The sequence below is a fragment of the Mytilus californianus genome, unplaced genomic scaffold (genome assembly GCF_021869535.1).
Source record: "Mytilus californianus isolate M0D057914Y unplaced genomic scaffold, xbMytCali1.0.p SCAF_4, whole genome shotgun sequence".
Classification (NCBI taxonomy): Eukaryota; Metazoa; Mollusca; class Bivalvia; order Mytilida; family Mytilidae; genus Mytilus; species Mytilus californianus.
Genome location: NW_026262690.1, coordinates 80,574,517 through 80,592,804, shown reverse-complemented (window position 1 = coordinate 80,592,804; position 18,288 = coordinate 80,574,517). Strand labels below are relative to the sequence as shown.

General features: G+C 33.4%; 1 protein-coding gene across 1 annotated transcript; it reads left to right on the top strand.

Moving 5' to 3' along the window:
* Positions 1-991: 991 nt before the first annotated feature.
* Positions 992-11,422, top strand: LOC127738650 (putative OPA3-like protein CG43998). The gene is made up of 2 exons (XM_052249973.1): positions 992-1,231; positions 9,330-11,422. The coding sequence occupies exons 1-2, from the start codon at positions 1,102-1,104 to the stop codon at positions 9,671-9,673; spliced, it is 474 nt and encodes a 157-aa protein (XP_052105933.1). The 5' UTR covers positions 992-1,101; the 3' UTR covers positions 9,674-11,422.
* The last annotated feature ends 6,866 nt before the right edge of the window (positions 11,423-18,288 follow it).

Here is an 18,288-nt window from a genome sequence, read left to right as displayed (position 1 = left end):
AAACAGATGTAAACAATTCAAATATACCACTTTGGCCTTTTTACCTTCTCTTACAAAGAGTTCCATTTGTTTTGTATAATTCCAACTAAGTATCCGCCTGCATAGATGACCTTCTCCCATTTATACATAAGTCCTTGGGTATTCATCACATCCGCAAGAAGCTATATTCGTTACCCCTTTCGAAACTTCATTCTATGTACATCTTATGTTTGGAAGCTACTGTTATAAATCCACATTAAAACCAATACAAAAAAACATATAGCTATCATGTTGGATATTAACAGATACTTTACAAACCAGCTGGTATTGGGAAATATTTTACTATAAAACAATCTTTTCTAAAATTTTCATTTGCCAACAAAGGTGTCAATGCCATCACCTGGCGCAATATCCTTCATGATCAATCTGTTTTAATAAAAAAATACATCCCTACTTTATAAACGTTTTATACTTACTATTATATGATCTTCTTGAGCTGTTACTTATTGTGCTGGAAGGTAAAATAAAATCTTAATTCACCATGATAAAAATGAAAAAAATACGATATAACAAGACTTATATATATATATATATATATATATATACACACACACATATGTGTTGTTGCTCAGTCTTTGGTTTTCTATGTTGTGTTTTGTAAACTGTAAAGGATTCATTGCATTGAACTGATATCATTCGGTTGTCAAGTTTTTAATGACATCTCAGTAAGTAGTTGTGTTTTGTATTTAATACGATTTCGGGGGGTGTAATATCCTGGTAATTGACGACTATGGTGAAAAAGATAGAGAAAATAGATAAAGAGTCAAATGATGTGGTACTAGTAGTTCAGACTTATGAGTTAAGCCTTTTTAGTTACAAAAATATTCAACACGTGTCAGTAATAACATTAGCGGTACCAATCTGACTGCACTCGATGTAACAGCTTTTGACCGAAACCCCTTCTTGTATCCATTTGACTTACATATTATTTTTGATTCATCCATCCCACAGTAAATGACATTACAATGTTAATTATCACGGAAACATACTTTTTCGGAAATACCGAGATAACTAGTTCCCGGAGATTAAATACTTCCGTTCCATGTCAATGCAGACGAAAATATGGTATTACCAATAGTAAAACTGGTTACTTTACTAATCAGACAGTCTTCACGACCAGTTGTACATAGACTTACTGTATCAGCAACGCGTCATCCAAAATTTCGTTCAGTTATTGTTTTGATTGCTCAAAGTAAGAATTATATAATAGCCATTTATTTATGCTTTAGTAATTTTAAAGTGCACAAATAGAACGTCTACTTTCACTTTACTCAACAACAGTAAAGAGTAAGATTTCAATAAAAAAAGTGTAAGTAGTTGTACATCTGTGTGTAAAATGTCGTTGTTGTTAGTTAAAACTATTCCAATTAACAAATAAAACTCCAATTTTCACGATAAAAGAGATGATGGAAAAGCTTTTCACAGTACGTTTGTAAACATGTCTATATACGTCATAGATGTGGTTTTTTCCAGTAAATAGGCCATGGAATATGTATTTTTCAACTATTTAAGCGATACATTTCTTACATTAATGTGCATTTTTTTTAAATCAGTAATAGGGGAAAAGTTCTTTGCATATTGTTTTATCGATACTTACATTAATTTGGTTATTGATTTATTAAACATAACAAGATATGTATTCTTATATAGCTTTGAACACTTATGACTACATTATGTCGATACTTATATTGTGGTATAGCACAGGGTCATATCTTTATCAAACTGGTAATATGAGGGTCTTTACATTTAATCAATTGGATGTGTTGGATAAGTATTTGAGTCTGGGAAGCGTGACTAATAATTAGTTTCAATTAACTTTCAGTAAATGTGAGTCCTAGATCTGTACTTAATGACTTTTTGTTAGTTTTTATTTTATAGTTTAGTGCTTTGTGTCGATCTGACGAGTCAATATAAGAAAATCACTAGTAAAAGGTAAAATAGTAAAAATACCGAACTCAAAGGAAAATTCAAAATGGAAAGTCCTTTATCAAATGGCAAAATCAAAAGCTCAAACACATGAAACGAATGGTAAACAACTGTCATATTCCTGACTTGGAACAGGCATTTCAAAATGGTGGATTGAACCTGGTTTTATAGCTAAATAAACCTCTCACTTGTATGACAGACGCATAGAATTCCATTATAATGACAACAAATGTGTGAGTAAAACAAAATGACATAATAAGTAAAATTGTCAAAAATTGGGGTACACAGGCAACATTGTGTTAAACTTATAACAAAGAAAATCAAAATGGCATATAAACACTCTACAGACAAAGTACATAAGCAAAAATGAAAGACAAGAATACAAAAAATAAGCATAGCACAATAACACAATGGCGGGATTTCCTAATTTCCGTGGCACGTAGTGTAAAGGGAATTAATTGTCTTCTCACGTAGTAGTTCGAAGGCGTATGAATTTTTTGGGCGGGAAAAATTATTGTGTTAAATGATAGGTGTATATATGGTCATTTCTAGCCCTGCCTTACTTGAGTGAACATCAAATTTTTCTGAGTGCCATGATGGATCCGGACATCGAGAATAGTGTTAAGCGGATTGTCGGGGAAGAAATTTGAAAATCACAGAACGATTTATTGTCACAAATGGAAGGGATGTTTTCAATAAAACTACAGGAATTCGATCATCAACAGAAGGAGAGATCAGAGCTACAAATGAATAGATTACAAAATGAACTTTCGGTGAATGATGACTACAAGTTTCAAAGAAAGTCTTGTGAAGACCAATTCGAATTCAACCGCAAGCTTAGCGTAACTTTGAAGGAAGCCGATGCTAGTCTGGAGTCCAGGGACCCAAGTGCTGGTTTAGCCAAGCAGAAAATAGCAGAAGGTATACAACTTATACGCTACAGACAGAAGTTGGTTAAAATGGCCGATTCGTCCGAGATGGGATGGAAAGTGGTACAGGAATATACAGCGAATCCCCTCGCAGATGATTCCGAGGACGATCGAAAAATTCTGAGAGTTCAGACACGAGCGGAGAGAAAAACAAAAGCAGAGAAAGCTAAGAAGAAAAGACCAACGCCGTATAGCAGGCCAACTTCAACAGCAACTTCTAGTGATAACGACACAAATGGAAAAGCAAGTGGGAGGCCCGGAGTTTGCTACAAGCCTGGTCACTGGAAATTTGAATGTCCAGAGAAAAAACGAAAGTTAAGTACTAATTTATTCAATGTTAATAAATTAAGTAGCATTTGTTCAGATTTACTGCATGATAATAGTTTTCAGGTGAATACGAATCACCTAACTGATAAGTCTTTAAAAGATGTCATGAATGATGATAGTATTTGTTTACTCGAGCATGAATGTATCGAACAGGTGTCTAGCCAGGTAACGGTAACTTCAAGTTTAATCACACCTGTAGGTAAATTGAAAAAATCAATACACAAATGGAGAGACATAGACACAAGCACGTATATTTTAAGAGTTATAGAAAAGGGTTACGGTATTCCATTTAAAGTACTACCAGATAATGTTATTTTGAGAAATAATAAATCCGCTAGGGATAACGGGGAATTCGTTATTGGCAAGATTTTAAAATTGACAGAAAAAGGTTGCATTTCAGAAGTTAACGATATACCTTTTGTGGTTAATCCTTTAACGGTAGCTTTTAGTAGATCAAAGAAGCCCCGTTTAGTTTTGGATTGTATGCATATCAACGAATGTATACACCAGTTTAGGTTTAAATTTGAAGACGGTGCAGTTGCAAGAGAATTGTTTGAAAAGGGAAATTTTTTGTTTAGATATTACCTTAAGAGTGCATATCACCATCTGGAAATATTAGAGGAACATAAAACTTATTTAGGTTTCAGTTGGGATTTCAATGGTATAACAAAGTACTTTGTATTTAATGTTTTTCCTTTTGGTCTGGCCAGTGCAGGTCATATTTTTACCAAAGTTCTTAAGGAAGTGATAAAATACTGGAGAAATCAGGGTTTGAAGATAATAATGTATCTTGATGATGGGCTTGGAGGTGCAAATGATTTTCAATCAGCTGAAAGAACTAGCTCGTATATAAGATCTAGTTTGTCTGAATTTGGTTTTTTAATAGCTGAAGAAAAATGTCTTTGGTATCCACAGCAAAATATGACCTGGATAGGTTTAGTTTGGGATATGGAGTTCGGGAAACTTAGAGTTTCCAGTGAACGTATAGAAAGATTAGTTGATGTTATCAGTAAAATACTTTTCGGTGTCGGAAAAGGTAAAATTTTGCACAGTGCAAAGTTTGTTGCCGGAATTGTTTGCCAGATTATATCAATGCAAGCTGTTTTAGGTAATTTGGTTAGGCTTAGAACTAGAGAATTGTATAACTGTATACTGTTAAGGGAAAGTTGGAAGTCACTTGTTGCTCTGACAGCTCCAGCTGTTGAGGAGCTCAGATACTGGTTAAATTCAGTAACGCAGTTAAATGAGAAAGGTAATGATCTGCATGAGTCAGATGTATGTGATTTAGTGGCGTTCACTGATGCCTCAGAAGTAGGTTTTGGGGGCTATATTGTGCCTGTAGTTGATAGCATATGTGCTGAGTCGGTCTGTGAATCGTTAGAAATTCTGACTGACTGTGGTCTAGAATTACCAGGTAACAGTTTGAATAATGTAGTAGGTAGTTGGACAATATTGGAAAGTGGTAAAAGTTCAACGTGGCGTGAGCTTGAAGCAGTTAGCAGAACAGATAAAAGTTCGTTAAGATGTTTAGAAAACCATTGTTTAAAATTGAATACAGATAATAAGAATTAACTGGTATAGTTAAAATTGGTAGCAAAAAATCGGAACTTCAAAATATTGCTTGTGAGCTATATTATTCATGTTCAGAGAGCAATATAAAAATTAAACCACATTGGATTCCAAGAGAACAAAATAAAATTGCTGATGGTCTGAGTAGATATTCAGATTGCGACGACTGGGGTATTGAAGAATCTGTATTTCAAATGTCAGATAAGTTATGGGGTAGGCATAAAATAGAAAGATTTGCTACAGATTACAACGCTAAATGTTCGAGATTTAATTCTAAGTGCTGGTGTAAGAACACAGAAGCAATAGATGCGTTCTCACAAAACTGGTTTAGTGAAAACAATTGGTTAGTACCACCACCGAATGTTGTTTGTAAGGTTATAAGAAAACTGTGAAGTGATGAGGCAAATTGTACACTGGTAGTTCCATTGTGGTATTCTTCACCTTATTGGTTGATGTTACATGATATTTTTGGAAATTTGAAACATTTCATAACAGACAAACACCATATAATGAACATTAGTCCTGTCGTTCCCGGAAGGGGAAATAATGGTGTATTTGGGAAACATATGAAATTTTCCTTGATTGCATTTAAGATCAGATTTGATTGATTTTATTTTGTATTTTTGTACAGGGTTAAAGCTGGGACGGTTTGTAACAGAAGCCGTGGAGGATAGTGGTATCGGAGAGGATCATCCTTTACATGATTTGGTGGGTAGTTTTTCGACGAGACTGCTTGATGCCAGAAGTGACAGTACTGTTAGAAAATATAACTATGCTTTTAAAAAATGGAACACATTTTCGCATGAACATAATTTGATTTATTTGCCAACATCGCCTATTCATGTTTCTTTATATTTAGTGCATGCTTGATTCAGGTGCTACATACAGTACAATCAATAGTGATTTTATTCTATAAAATGGGCTCATTACATGTCAGGTCAGTTAGATCCTACAGAGAATGCTTTTGTAAAAAATATAGTTGAGTCGGCTAAACGTACTTCTAAAGCTCCAGTTGTAAAGAAATATCCTGTCTTCAATGATAATTTGATAAGTTTATGTTCTATGTTTCAAGGGTCAAATGATTTAACAATAGGATCTGGCTATGATTTTACTGAGTTATAGCGCTTTTCTTAAATTTAGTGAGTTGAGTAATCTGAAGCGTAACAACATTATTCTTAAAGATAACTATTTAATTGTAAAGATTAAAAAGAGCAAAACTGACCAATATAGAGCCGGAGATGAATTTTAGTTTCTAAAGGTCGAACAATGGCTTGTCCATTTGACATGTTATTAAGTATATTGGAATGGCGCATTTAGATATTTGTTCGGACAAGTATTTGTTTCGTCCATTGTACAAATCTAAGAAAAAGTCTGGTTTAATTCAGGTTAATGAACCGATCAGCTATAGCACAGCTAGAGAATGCATACTGAAGCGTTTGAAATTAGTTGCTCCAGAGTTAAATCTTGGTTTGCACTCTTTGATGTCTGGTGGTGCCACTGCGGCGGCTAATTCTGACGTTAACGAAAGGTGCTGGAAGCGCCATGGTAGATATTAGAAGTCATTATGATTGCCACAATTTTTAATGTGTATTGATGTGACATGTTTGTACATATTTATTGAATAAAATCGCTAGCTCAGAAAATACACAAGCAGCAAGCTAGTCGACAAACATACGTTTGTGTTTTAGTTGTCTATTGGTAGAAGTGGTGCTATGTTAAGAACATAAGGTATAGAGAAGACGTATAAATACCAAGCCACGCAAAAAGAATATTACCAAAATGGACTAAACAGTAAAGGTTAAAAATATAAAAAAAGACCAATAAAAAAACACTATAAAACGTAATTAAGATAATAAACTACTTCAGTACCTAGAATCTATACTTCAAAACCATCAGGTATTATTTGTGAATTTGATACGGAATATTTATCAACAAGGTCTTGGTATCTATTGATGGAATTTAAAAAAAACTACGAGACGATCTTTGACATAACCCTGGTTTATCAACTTTCTGCTCAGACACTGGTGACGTTTTATAAAGTCTGAGCAGCAGCTGCAAGTTTTTGAATACCGAATGAATTGGGAAATGTATATCCAATATGCAGGTGAAGTAAATGAATTTAAGTCTTAAACGGTCATTTCGATCTTAAAATCACCTAAAAATTCTGAACAATAAATTATTCAGTCATATTCAGTAATTCAGTCAATTTTTCGGACTTTTCTATCGCGGAAAATTTAGTACTCTTCAGACAATTCGCTTGTGGTCAATTCAGTACTGTTCAGAAGCTTTTCAGACAATTGAGTATTATGTCGACGTTTAAGGGCTAATAACAATTACTAAACATAGACTGAACAGATCTTAAATGACTGCAAGAAAATTGTCTGAACAGTACTGATTTTTTTTGGAAATTGACCGAAAGACTGGAAATGGCTTACTAATTTATTTTTCAGTCTTTTCAGAGCTGGTCAGATAATGGTTTAAGATCAAAATTGGTGTACTAGTGGGTAGATGTATACTACTAGCATTCTACCACGAAAAAACCGAGATGGTATGACTGATTGTAAGATATAAGATCTTTTTTTAGAAAAATTGATATCAACTGGGTGCATCCAAACATTTGGGAAATAATTGGAAAAACTGAAACGAAAAGTAACAGTTGCTGACTACTGTACTCCAATTTTTGACATTTTGTCCTGTTATGTCTGTTTGTTTTGCTCACACATTGTTGTCAATATAATGTAATTTTACGCAACTGTCATACAAGTGATAGGTTAAGCTAGCTATAAAACCAGGTGTAATCCACCATTTTCTACATAAGTAAATGCCTGTACAAAGTCAGGAATATGACAATTGTTTTCCATTCGTTTGATGTGTTTGAGCTTTCGATTTTGCCATTTGGTAAGTGACTTTTCCTTTTGAATTTTCCTTGGAGTTCGGTATTTTTTATATTTTACTTTTTAATTAAGATTATGGTACATACAATCATTCGCAACCAATAATTATATTGAAAAATGATGCAAAAATATTATTTTGCAAATTTGTCTGCACCAAAAACGAATTTCGACAATTAATGTCTCTTCAGTGATTATCGATGCCAAGACACAAACATAATACAAACGTTGAAAAGCCGATAAAACCAAACGCATGAAAGTATAACCTAACTCAAACAAGATGTGAATGAGGGATATACATTATTTAGTTTCAAATTATTTCAAAAATTTTAGAGTGTCAAATATTGTATTGTTATAATTAAGCAGTTGTATTATACTTATTTAGACAAACACAAAAATACCACATTTCTTAAAATAAGAAATAGTCATAGAATTATATCTCTTTAAATGAATATTTAAATATTATCCTTTTCCCACAAAGATATGTCGAGAAAGAACAATTTTTATTCTCACTTCTTAAAAATTATGATTAAAATTTTAAATTTTCTTTACTGGAATAATCAAAAAGTGGAATAAGCATAACAAAATTATGTGAACATAAAGTTCTCAAAACTTCCTTTTAACTATTGGATCCAATCAACTGTTGAAATTCTTTTTTCTAAATGAGGAACATAATTCAAATATCTCTCTAAACATATTTTTTAAAGGAGCATTGGCTGTCAAATTCATGTTCACCGATTTGACTCAAATTCTCATATTTGATTTAGAACATACTAACACGTATATCCAAATTACAAAAAGTCTAAGATAAAAAAAATAACAATGCTTTGACTTGATAATATGTATTAACATTTCGTGTGTATTTTTTGTCTAGACGTCATCCAATTTACCATCGAGATGACCTCCGAAGACTGCCGACGGTCATATAACCCGATATAAACATAAATATGAATTTAAACAGATAGTGACCACGTGGAATTAGATTTTTCTAGGTCTGTTTGATTTCATATTGTAGGTTTTAAAGTATGTCTATCATCGTTGTTACCTGTTTAAGAATGATTTTTTTGTGAATCGAATCAGTCAACCAAATGGTTCAACCTTGTTTCACTTTTAATGTTGACATTCTTTTCCTTTTAATAGCTGAATGCATGTGTAACCTATGTCCAGCTAAGTGGTTAAATTGAAGGTTAAATGAATACGGAAGCAATAAGGTCAAATTATCAAATTCAAGTGAATAATTTATAAGCGATGTTTCTTACCTTATTTTGACAAAATTGAACCAAATTGGCTGCTAAAAGCGAATTATTATTTCACTATTTCACTTTCATTAATGATTGAGCAAACAAAAATAAGTTAATATTTTTTTCATATCTCGTAGCTAATGCCTCTATAAGTTTTGCATAAGAATGCAAATATACCATAGCTATCCCATAAAGTGGCTGTTGTTTCCAGAAATTGTATGAAAAATAAATTTATTCAATTGATATGTAAAATATATGAAAAATAATAATAGCCTTTATCAGTATTTTTGATAGATATCACTGGAAATCATGTGCCAAGTAATCAACATAGGACCCTTGAAATTTTGCATTTGAAACTGGTAAATTTCTATGAAAGTTTTTAACATAATTTTATTGGATTTTTTTAGAGTATCATTCAATGGATTTTACATCACAAAGAAAATTACTTGGTTTTGGTAAACCAACACCAGTAGAACCATTATCAACAGATGAAGCTATGAATTTAGGAACAAAATTGCTTGGAGAAGCATTAGTTTACGGAGTCTCTGCATCATTTCTGCTTTATGAATACAACAGGTCTTTAAAAAATGAAAGGATCAAGGCAGAAAAGAGAAAGTGTGAAATAGAAAAACTTCAAAAAGAATTACATGAACATGGATTGATAACAGAAGACCTAAAAGGACAAATGTTTAAATTACAGGTCAAAAATTGGATTTTAGAAAACTCGCTGTCCTCTCTTAAATCAAGATAATGCTAGCGCTTTGTGCGTTGATCTCTTTGGCTAACTCGGCTGTGAATTTTTATGTGCTGGTTTATGTTGTTTTATGTATCCGTTTTTATTCTGTAGTTAGTCAACACTTCGGTGTTATCATGTATATCTATTATATAGTCATTTTTATAGATTTACTGTTTGCAAAAGTATGAATTATTCTAAATACTAAGGATGTTCTTATCCCAGACAGAAAACCTTAGCCGTATTTGGCACAACTTTTTGGAACTTTTGGTCCTCAATGCTCTTCTACTTTGTACTTGTTTTGGCTTGCGAACTTTTTTGATCTGAGCGTCACTGGTTAGTCTTGTGTGGACGAAACGCGCGTTTTGCGTATTAAATTTTGAACCTGGTACCTTTTGTTAGCTATTATTCGTATGTTTCTCTGTCCTATATGTTCTCCCATTTATTTGTATTGTAGTCCTGTCATGTAATGTTGTCATTTTAATGTTATATTTAACATTGCCATAAAAGCGAGAGGTTTGGCTAGCCACAAAACCAGGTCCAACCCACCATTTTTTTCTTAAAATGTCCTGTACCAAGTCAGGAAAATGGCCATTGTTATATTATAGTTCGTTTCTGTGTGTACATTTTAATGTTGTGTTTCTGTTGTGTCGTAGTTCTCCTCTTATATTTTATGTCTTTCCCTCAGTTTTAGTTTGTAACCATGATTTGTTTTTTTCTCAATCGATTTATGAATTTCGAATAGCGGTACACTACTGTTGCCTTTATTTAGATCCAAAAAACTACTTTTAAATTTTTTGTGTCTGTAAAAGTTTACATGTATGAATGTCTGAATAATATGAAATCAAACATTAATACCACAAAATTGTAAGAAATAATGTACATTGTATATGAAAAGTTTTATTTTTACACATATTCAAAAATCACATTTTTTAGATGATGTTGTGAGAATGTAGGGATAAAACTTTTAATGAAGTAACAGGTAGTCAACAACTTTGTTTTACTGGATAATTTTTATGATTATGTCACATTATGATTATGAATGACATGGCGGATGATGTGTGCATTACTTTTTGCTAACATACAAATTACAGGTAGTTACCTCCCATTAGGCCCGAGAACACAGTTATTTCGTAGTGCATTTCTATTAGACAAAAAACGCAAATTAAAAAAATCGCACCTGCTCCACCAAAAAAGATTTTTACAGTGTAGTGTTCTACTTTTGGGACAAATTATATCAAAATTATAGAAAAGTCTATCGGCTCTAACTCAAAATATGGACAATTTTGTGCGAAGGGGTCCATAATTCAGTTTGACAGCTTCAGACATACTAATTTTTGACCTTTTCAAACTGGACCAAATCACTACTCTACCTAAATATTCATGCACGAAATATTTTTTTCATGTTATTTCATCTCCTTACTTTCTATTTTATGCATAAAATATAAAGAAATAAATTTGGAAGGTGTAGGGACTCTATTTGTAAACAACGAAAATCAAAGGACGATAACTGTGTCCCACTTGCCAGATTTCATCTCATCAAAATTCATCTTTATGTAATTGGATGAAATTTGAATTTCAAGGAAAAAATAAACATAGTGTGAAAACAATTGCACTATAGCTCTATTATTCCTACATACTTATTATTTTACAGACAGACAGAAAGGTAGTTTGTAAGGGTTCATGTGTGTTTTTTTTTTACGTTGTTGTAATAATTTTTGCATCGACCACGAACCCTAAATGTCATACATTGTAGCTCATGTGGCCCATTTGGTCACTACTTTTGCTGTTGTAAAATAGAAAATTTTAGTTGTCATCATCCTCTTTTAAGGCACTGTGTTATTTTGGACTGAAATTTGATGAAATAAAACACGTAAAGTCCTTTATACAATTTTTCCCTTCGTTACTATATAAACAACTGGACAAAAAAGCATGGCCTACACGAAAAGCCTGATTTCGATTGGCTTATTATTCAAAATCTTATCTACAAACTGCCCTCATCATTCAATGAGCGTCGTCGAATAGAAATCGACATTATGCAAATGAATATCATTACATCTGTTAACATATTTAACGTTGAAAAATCTCTGCGGAAGGTTTGTAACTGTTTGAAAATTGAGTTGTTATAAGAACCCTACAAAACCGACCAAAATTCGTCTTTTATTTCGTATTTTAATGTTCAAATCAATCAAAGTCTTATACATGTACATGTATACGTACACTTGCGTAAGGTCGATTTCTATCCGACGCAGCTCAAATGTTGATGTCAAAATGACAACATCGGTGTTCGTATTTTCCATTGACCGAAGCCCTATTTAAATTCACATGTTTATCTTTCTGTCAAATTCTAACAAAATATTGTACTAATGATATACGGGAAAAGAGAGGCGAAAACAAACAAAGGGACATTCAAACTCACCAGTCGAAAACAAACTGACAACGCCACGGAAGTCTTCTTTACATGATTTCATATGTTTCGGATCAAATGAAAAACATAGCCGCCAGGGACAATCTTTGAAACTACAAGGTCAAAAGTTTTGCTTTACAAAAAGAATTGATAAGATCACTCTCTTAAAACAATCTTCGGTAAATTAAAATCGGGTCGCATTCGTATGCAGTATGGCACATGTTTTTCTTACCATTTGAAAATGACATTTGCATCATCTCCTAGCGATTCAATTTTTGTTTCAATTTGGGCCTTAACAGTTTTGGCACAAATTTTGTTGGAATTGTGGTTTAATGCTCTTAGGAGCCTCGGTGGTTGAGTGGTCTGAGTAGTTCGTCTACTTCACACTCGCCTTTCAACATTGAGATTTTAAGTTCACACCACGCACGTGCGTTCAACTCCAATCTTAATTGACTAGGCGAGTTTTTCTTCTGAAGGTCGGTGGTTATCTCCGAATTTCACCGTCAATTGTGACTTGGATGGAGAGTTGTCTCATTAGCACTCATACCACATCTTCTTATTTCTACTTGATGTATTTAACACGCAAATTTCGTACCAAATACCCATTTTTTGTATGAATTTTCAAAGGTGGGTTTTGGAATTTGTAAGGCACAAGGTGAAAGATACATATTCTTCCTTCGGAGTCTCTAGCTTGAATTCATAAATACAAGAAAACATGGGTATGCGTCCATGAGACTGCAAAAGTCAATGAACATTTAGAGGTCAATATACAGTCTTAACAATAAACAGGTATTCAATATTTCAAACTCCAAATCGCTTCAAATCTTGAAAAGTTGTGAATGAATTTTGTCGAGGCTCTTAATTCTGCAATCAACACCAACATTTCTGAAAGAACAAAATTATATAAAAAATATATAAAAACCCGTAAAAGGTTATTCACGTGCAGTTACATGTACATGTGACGGAGTTAAACGTGTTTCAAGTACTCAATCATCTCCCTTTAATCTGAGTTAGTGAAATACCAAAAAGGCATTAGAAAAAAATATGTTTAACTCCGCTATATACTGAATGTGCCGATCCCAAGTCAGAAGTCTGCGTTGGTTGCTGTCTGTCATATTTGTCTTAAGATAATTGTTTTGGTATACATCAGGTTGTTGGATTTCTCGTTTGAATTCCGGGGTGATCCCAGGTGTTTCGAAACTGTAAGCAGATCTTGGTCAAATTCGAGGGAAAGAGGAAGGGATTATGGTTACGACAATTGGAACATACCCGTAGTCGTCCGTGAAAAAAATATTCAATAGCGGTCAACCAACTCGTAATAATTTCAACTTCACCATTTAAAACTCTTTCTAGTGAGCAGAAATCCTCTATCAAGGCAATCATGATAGAAAATTCAAACTCTGGAATGTCGTATCAACTGGGAGATATATATTCCATATGCAGGTTCTGCTGAAAATGTACAACAAAAAGTGGACAGTTCACAATTGGGAAGCTAAAATCATCCCATTCATCGTAAAGTTTTGTTCTCAATCGACCCTCGATGTAAATTTCTAGATGTAATTCAAGATATGAGGCAAATTTTACTGTACCGGTTGTATCCTTTATATCAAATTTGATGGGATAAATGCGTTCAACATAATCACTTAACTTTGAACTATTTAGTGAGTGGATATCATCTATAAAGCGGCACGTGAAATTAATTGATACGGCTAGCTTAGCTTCGTTTCATTCTTCCGAATGTAAAACACTGTTATGCCTGCCTAAAGCAACAACACTCCTTCCCGTCAAAATGGACCACCAACAGTTATGAGTATAACCAGCAATAAGGTTTACGGTCTTTATTCATCAAAAGCGCATTTAAAAAAGTGACACTTTTACCTTTAGAATTATTGATTACTGTTTCAGGTACATAAAATATAGGCAGAAGATACCAATGGGATTTTCAAACGCAGGAGCTGCTGGAATGTTTACTGCTTATAAAATGTTGAATTATTCGAAACAATTAAGTTTTTCTATCCACAAGTAAAGATAGTCTTAGACTGATTTGGCTCAGCATATTTTTTTGGAATTTTGGAATTTTAAATCTCTTCAATTTGATATTAGATCTAGCCTTCTAACTGTTTTGATTCGGGCGTCACTGATGAGTCGTTTGTAGACAAAAATGCGTGTCTAGCGTACAAAATGATAAGCCTGTTATCTTTGATTAGTTTTGGCGACATAGAAATGGAAAGTTCACAATTGGGAAGCTGAAATCATCTCTTTTGTTCCCAACCAACCCTCATTGCAAATTTGTAGAAGAGGGACAAAAGATACCAGAGGGACAGTCAAACTCATAGATCGAAAACAAACTGACAACCCCATGGCCAAAAATAAAAAGGCAAACAGACAAATAATAGTACAGATGACACAACATAGAAAACTAAAGACTAAGCAACACGAACCCCACCAAAAACTGGGGGTGATCTCAGGTGCTCTGGAAGGGTAAGCAGATCCTGCTCCACATGTGGCACCCGTCGTGTTGCCTTTGTTATTGCAAATTCGGTAAATAGTCTAATTCGGTGGGTCACATTCGTGAAAAGGGAAGGGTATTGTAGTTACGACATAAGGAACATATCCGATATCATCTGAGAAACGGTTATTCCATAACGGTCAACCAACTCGTGATGGCGTCCGTAAAATTTACGAAGGGATGATTTCAACTTCACCATTTGGAACTCTTGGATTAATCGCTGTTAGTCAAAACCTGAGGCAGACTTTATTGTATCGGTTGTATACTTTATTTCAAGTTCGATATGATAGATGCATTCAACATGGTCACCAAAGTTTGAAATTTTTAGAGAAAGGACATCATCTATGTAGCGAAACGTGAAGATAAAAGATAATGATAGCTTAGCTTCGTTTCATTCTTTCGAATCTAAAAAACTGTTTTGCTTGGCTAAAGCAATAGCACTCCTTTCCGTCAAAGTGGACGACAAACAGATATGAGTTTAACCAGCAATTAGTTTTACGGTCTTTATTCTTCAAAAGCGCATTTAAAAAAGTGACACTTTTACCTTTAGAATGTCCTGTCACTGTTTCAGGTACATAAAAGATAGGCAGTAGATACCAATGGGATTTTCAAACGCAGGACCTGCTGGTACGTTTACTGCTTATACAATGTTGAATTATTCGAAACACGGAAGTTTTTTCTATCCCCAAGTAAATATTTTCTTTGCTTGATTTGGCACGGCGTTTTTTGAAATTTTAGAATTTTAAATCTCCTATATTTAATATTTGATCTGGCCTTAAGCTTTCAACTGTTTTGATTCGGGCGTCACTGATGAGTCGTTTGTAGACGAAGTTGCGCGTCTAGCGTAAAAAAAATGATAAGCCTGATATCTTTGATGAGTTGTTTTGCTATATATAAATGGAAGTTCACAATTTGGAACCTGAAATCAACTCTTTTGTTCTCAACCGACCCTCATTGCCAATTTGTAAATGTAAGTCAATATCTGAGGCAGACTTTTCTCTATCTGTTGTATCCTTTATGTCAAGTTCGATGGCATAGATGCATTCAAAATAGTCAATAACGTTTGGAATATCTAGTGAAAGGACATCATCTATATAGCGGAACATGAAGTATAATGCAAGCTTCTTTTTATTCTCCCTAAGAGGCTTATGTATGAAGTATGCCTCACATATATAAAGGGACAAGACTGTGGGACAAGGAACACAGTAGGTTTCAAGTTCAAAATGATAGATGACTATTTTTTTATTTTCAGTTGCAAAATATCAGAATATAGAAATACACATGCACTTGTTCCGAAAGTTATATAAATCTTGATTTTAAAGGGAATATAATTGATGCAAGTATAGGTAAATAAAAAAGATGATTTGTGATGTGTACAGACACTGTTAATTATCTACGCTAGGAATCATAATTCTCTAGTTGCATAGTTGTTTCAACATCAGTACATAAAAAAAAACCAAATAACTAACAGCAATAAAAAGACAACCTTTTCATTGAATTTTATGAACTTTATATATTTTTACTTTATACTTTACACAAAACATATTAGTTTTTATCGCTGTATATGTAATTGTGCGCTTGTTATTCAGCCAGTAGCGGAAAAGTGGTATTGTTATTGAGAAATGCAACGTAATCAAAAATAAAACAAGAGTCTTAATTGTGTCACTTCTATTGATGCGGAGGACATTGGTCTGTAGACTAATTATGATCCCTCGACCATATCTTACTCAATTTAAAAACGACCTTTATGTAATATATTTATGGATTCCTGTTGGTTTTGCCATTTCAAAGATACATGGTAATTTTCTATATCTAAGTTGGATGTGGATATAGGTTTATCATTGAAATTCGTAGAAATGGTGGTATGATAAGAATGAAAGTACAAATATACTTAAATACTGCAATCCTTTCCCAATTGTATTAACGTTAAAGATAAGTGAATTGGATATAATCTTGCCATTTAATCGTAGATTTTTCATTTATGATTAAAAGCATATCTGCCCTTAAATGGCCACTTTATACATACTTTTCGTAAAACTAGATTTGTGCAACAGCCTTCCCAGAAAAATTACATTTTACTAACAACAACATTTTAGTATAAGACGTCTGGTGACGAATTATCTTTTTTGGATAAAGCTGTTGCTCAATTCTTAATATAATTGATAGATTTTCTTCTTTTCAGTGATTTCTTAAATGCAGGAAATTTGGAGACCTCACACTAATAATGAAGAAAAAATACTAGAATTCAAATACTGAAATCTGATCGACTAAATTCTGGTGAACATTTGAAAAATGCTATTTGGTAAATATGTACCATTCTTTTTATTTTCGAAATTCAAAGGGTCAAAAGGTGGCCTTTTATACTTTCTTTCACAAATAAGAAGTGTCTCTTCAAACAACGTTATATTGCTGAGTCTTCTAAGCAAGAATCTTGGAGCCAAGTTTTCCACGAAACTTCGTTCTAAACTATTAACATCAATTTTATCAGCAATTATAGCCGGGATTCAGAGTAATTGTGAAACAACCTACTCCAGGGCGGTGAGAATCAAATGTGGATACTAAAACTTTTCAAATATCTCTTAGACTATATACAATTTATGTCTCTTTCCTATTGCAATAGTATAAAAATATTTGACTGTTCTACCCTTAACACAAGTATTCCCTATTCAAAAAGTAAAGATTAATTTATAAGAATTGGTCCTACGGTACTTTGTTTCACGAAAAAGAATGGCGAGTGTAGGAACAAATATTTTGTTTTAGGGAATGATAAATCATACTTTGTAGAGCAAACCACGCTAATTCACACAAAAAATTCTCTAAAACGGACCTAATCAAGATGTTTGATTTCTTGCGTGACAAAATATTTGTTTCATTTGGAGGACGTGTTTTTCTAAAAATCATTAATATTTTCATAGAACCAACTGTGCGCCTCTTCATGTCGACTTAATCATACGAGGCAGACTTCATACAGGAGCTTCTCAGGAAAAAAGAAAAGAAGCTAGCATTATCATTGAACTTTATGTTCCACTAAATAGATGATGTCCTCTCAATAAATCAAAGTTTGATGACTACGTTGAACGTATCTATCTCATCGAACTTGAAATAAAGGATACAACAGATACACTTAAATCTGTCTAATATATTGACTTACACCTAGATATTGACAATGAGGGACTGCAGAGAACATCACTTTACGACATAAGATATTATTTCAGCACCCTAATTGTGAACTTTCCATTATTATGTATAAATATTCCAGCAGCGTCTGCATTTGGAGTATATATCTCTCAATTAATACGATATTCCAGAGCTTACATTTCCTATCATTATTGCCTAGATAGAGGGTTATTGCTTACTATAAAGGTATTACAATAAAAGGTTTTATGTGGTGATGTTGAAGTCATCCCTTTTAACGGACTCCATTAGGTGTTGGTTGACCGTTATGGTATATCTGTTTCACAAATGACGACGGATATGATCCAATTGTAGTAAACGCAATCCAGTCCTCTTTTCCTCGAATAGGAAATCACCGAATTGTACTTGTATTAGCAATACGACAAGGACACATGTTGCGCTAGATCAGCTTACCCTCCCTAAGCATCTGAGATATATCACCCTCTGATTTTTGTGAAGTTGTTGTTGCTCAGTCTTTTGTTTTCTATGTTGTGTTTTGTAGCTGTTTGTATTTTGGTATAACAAACATTGTTTTGTCATAGA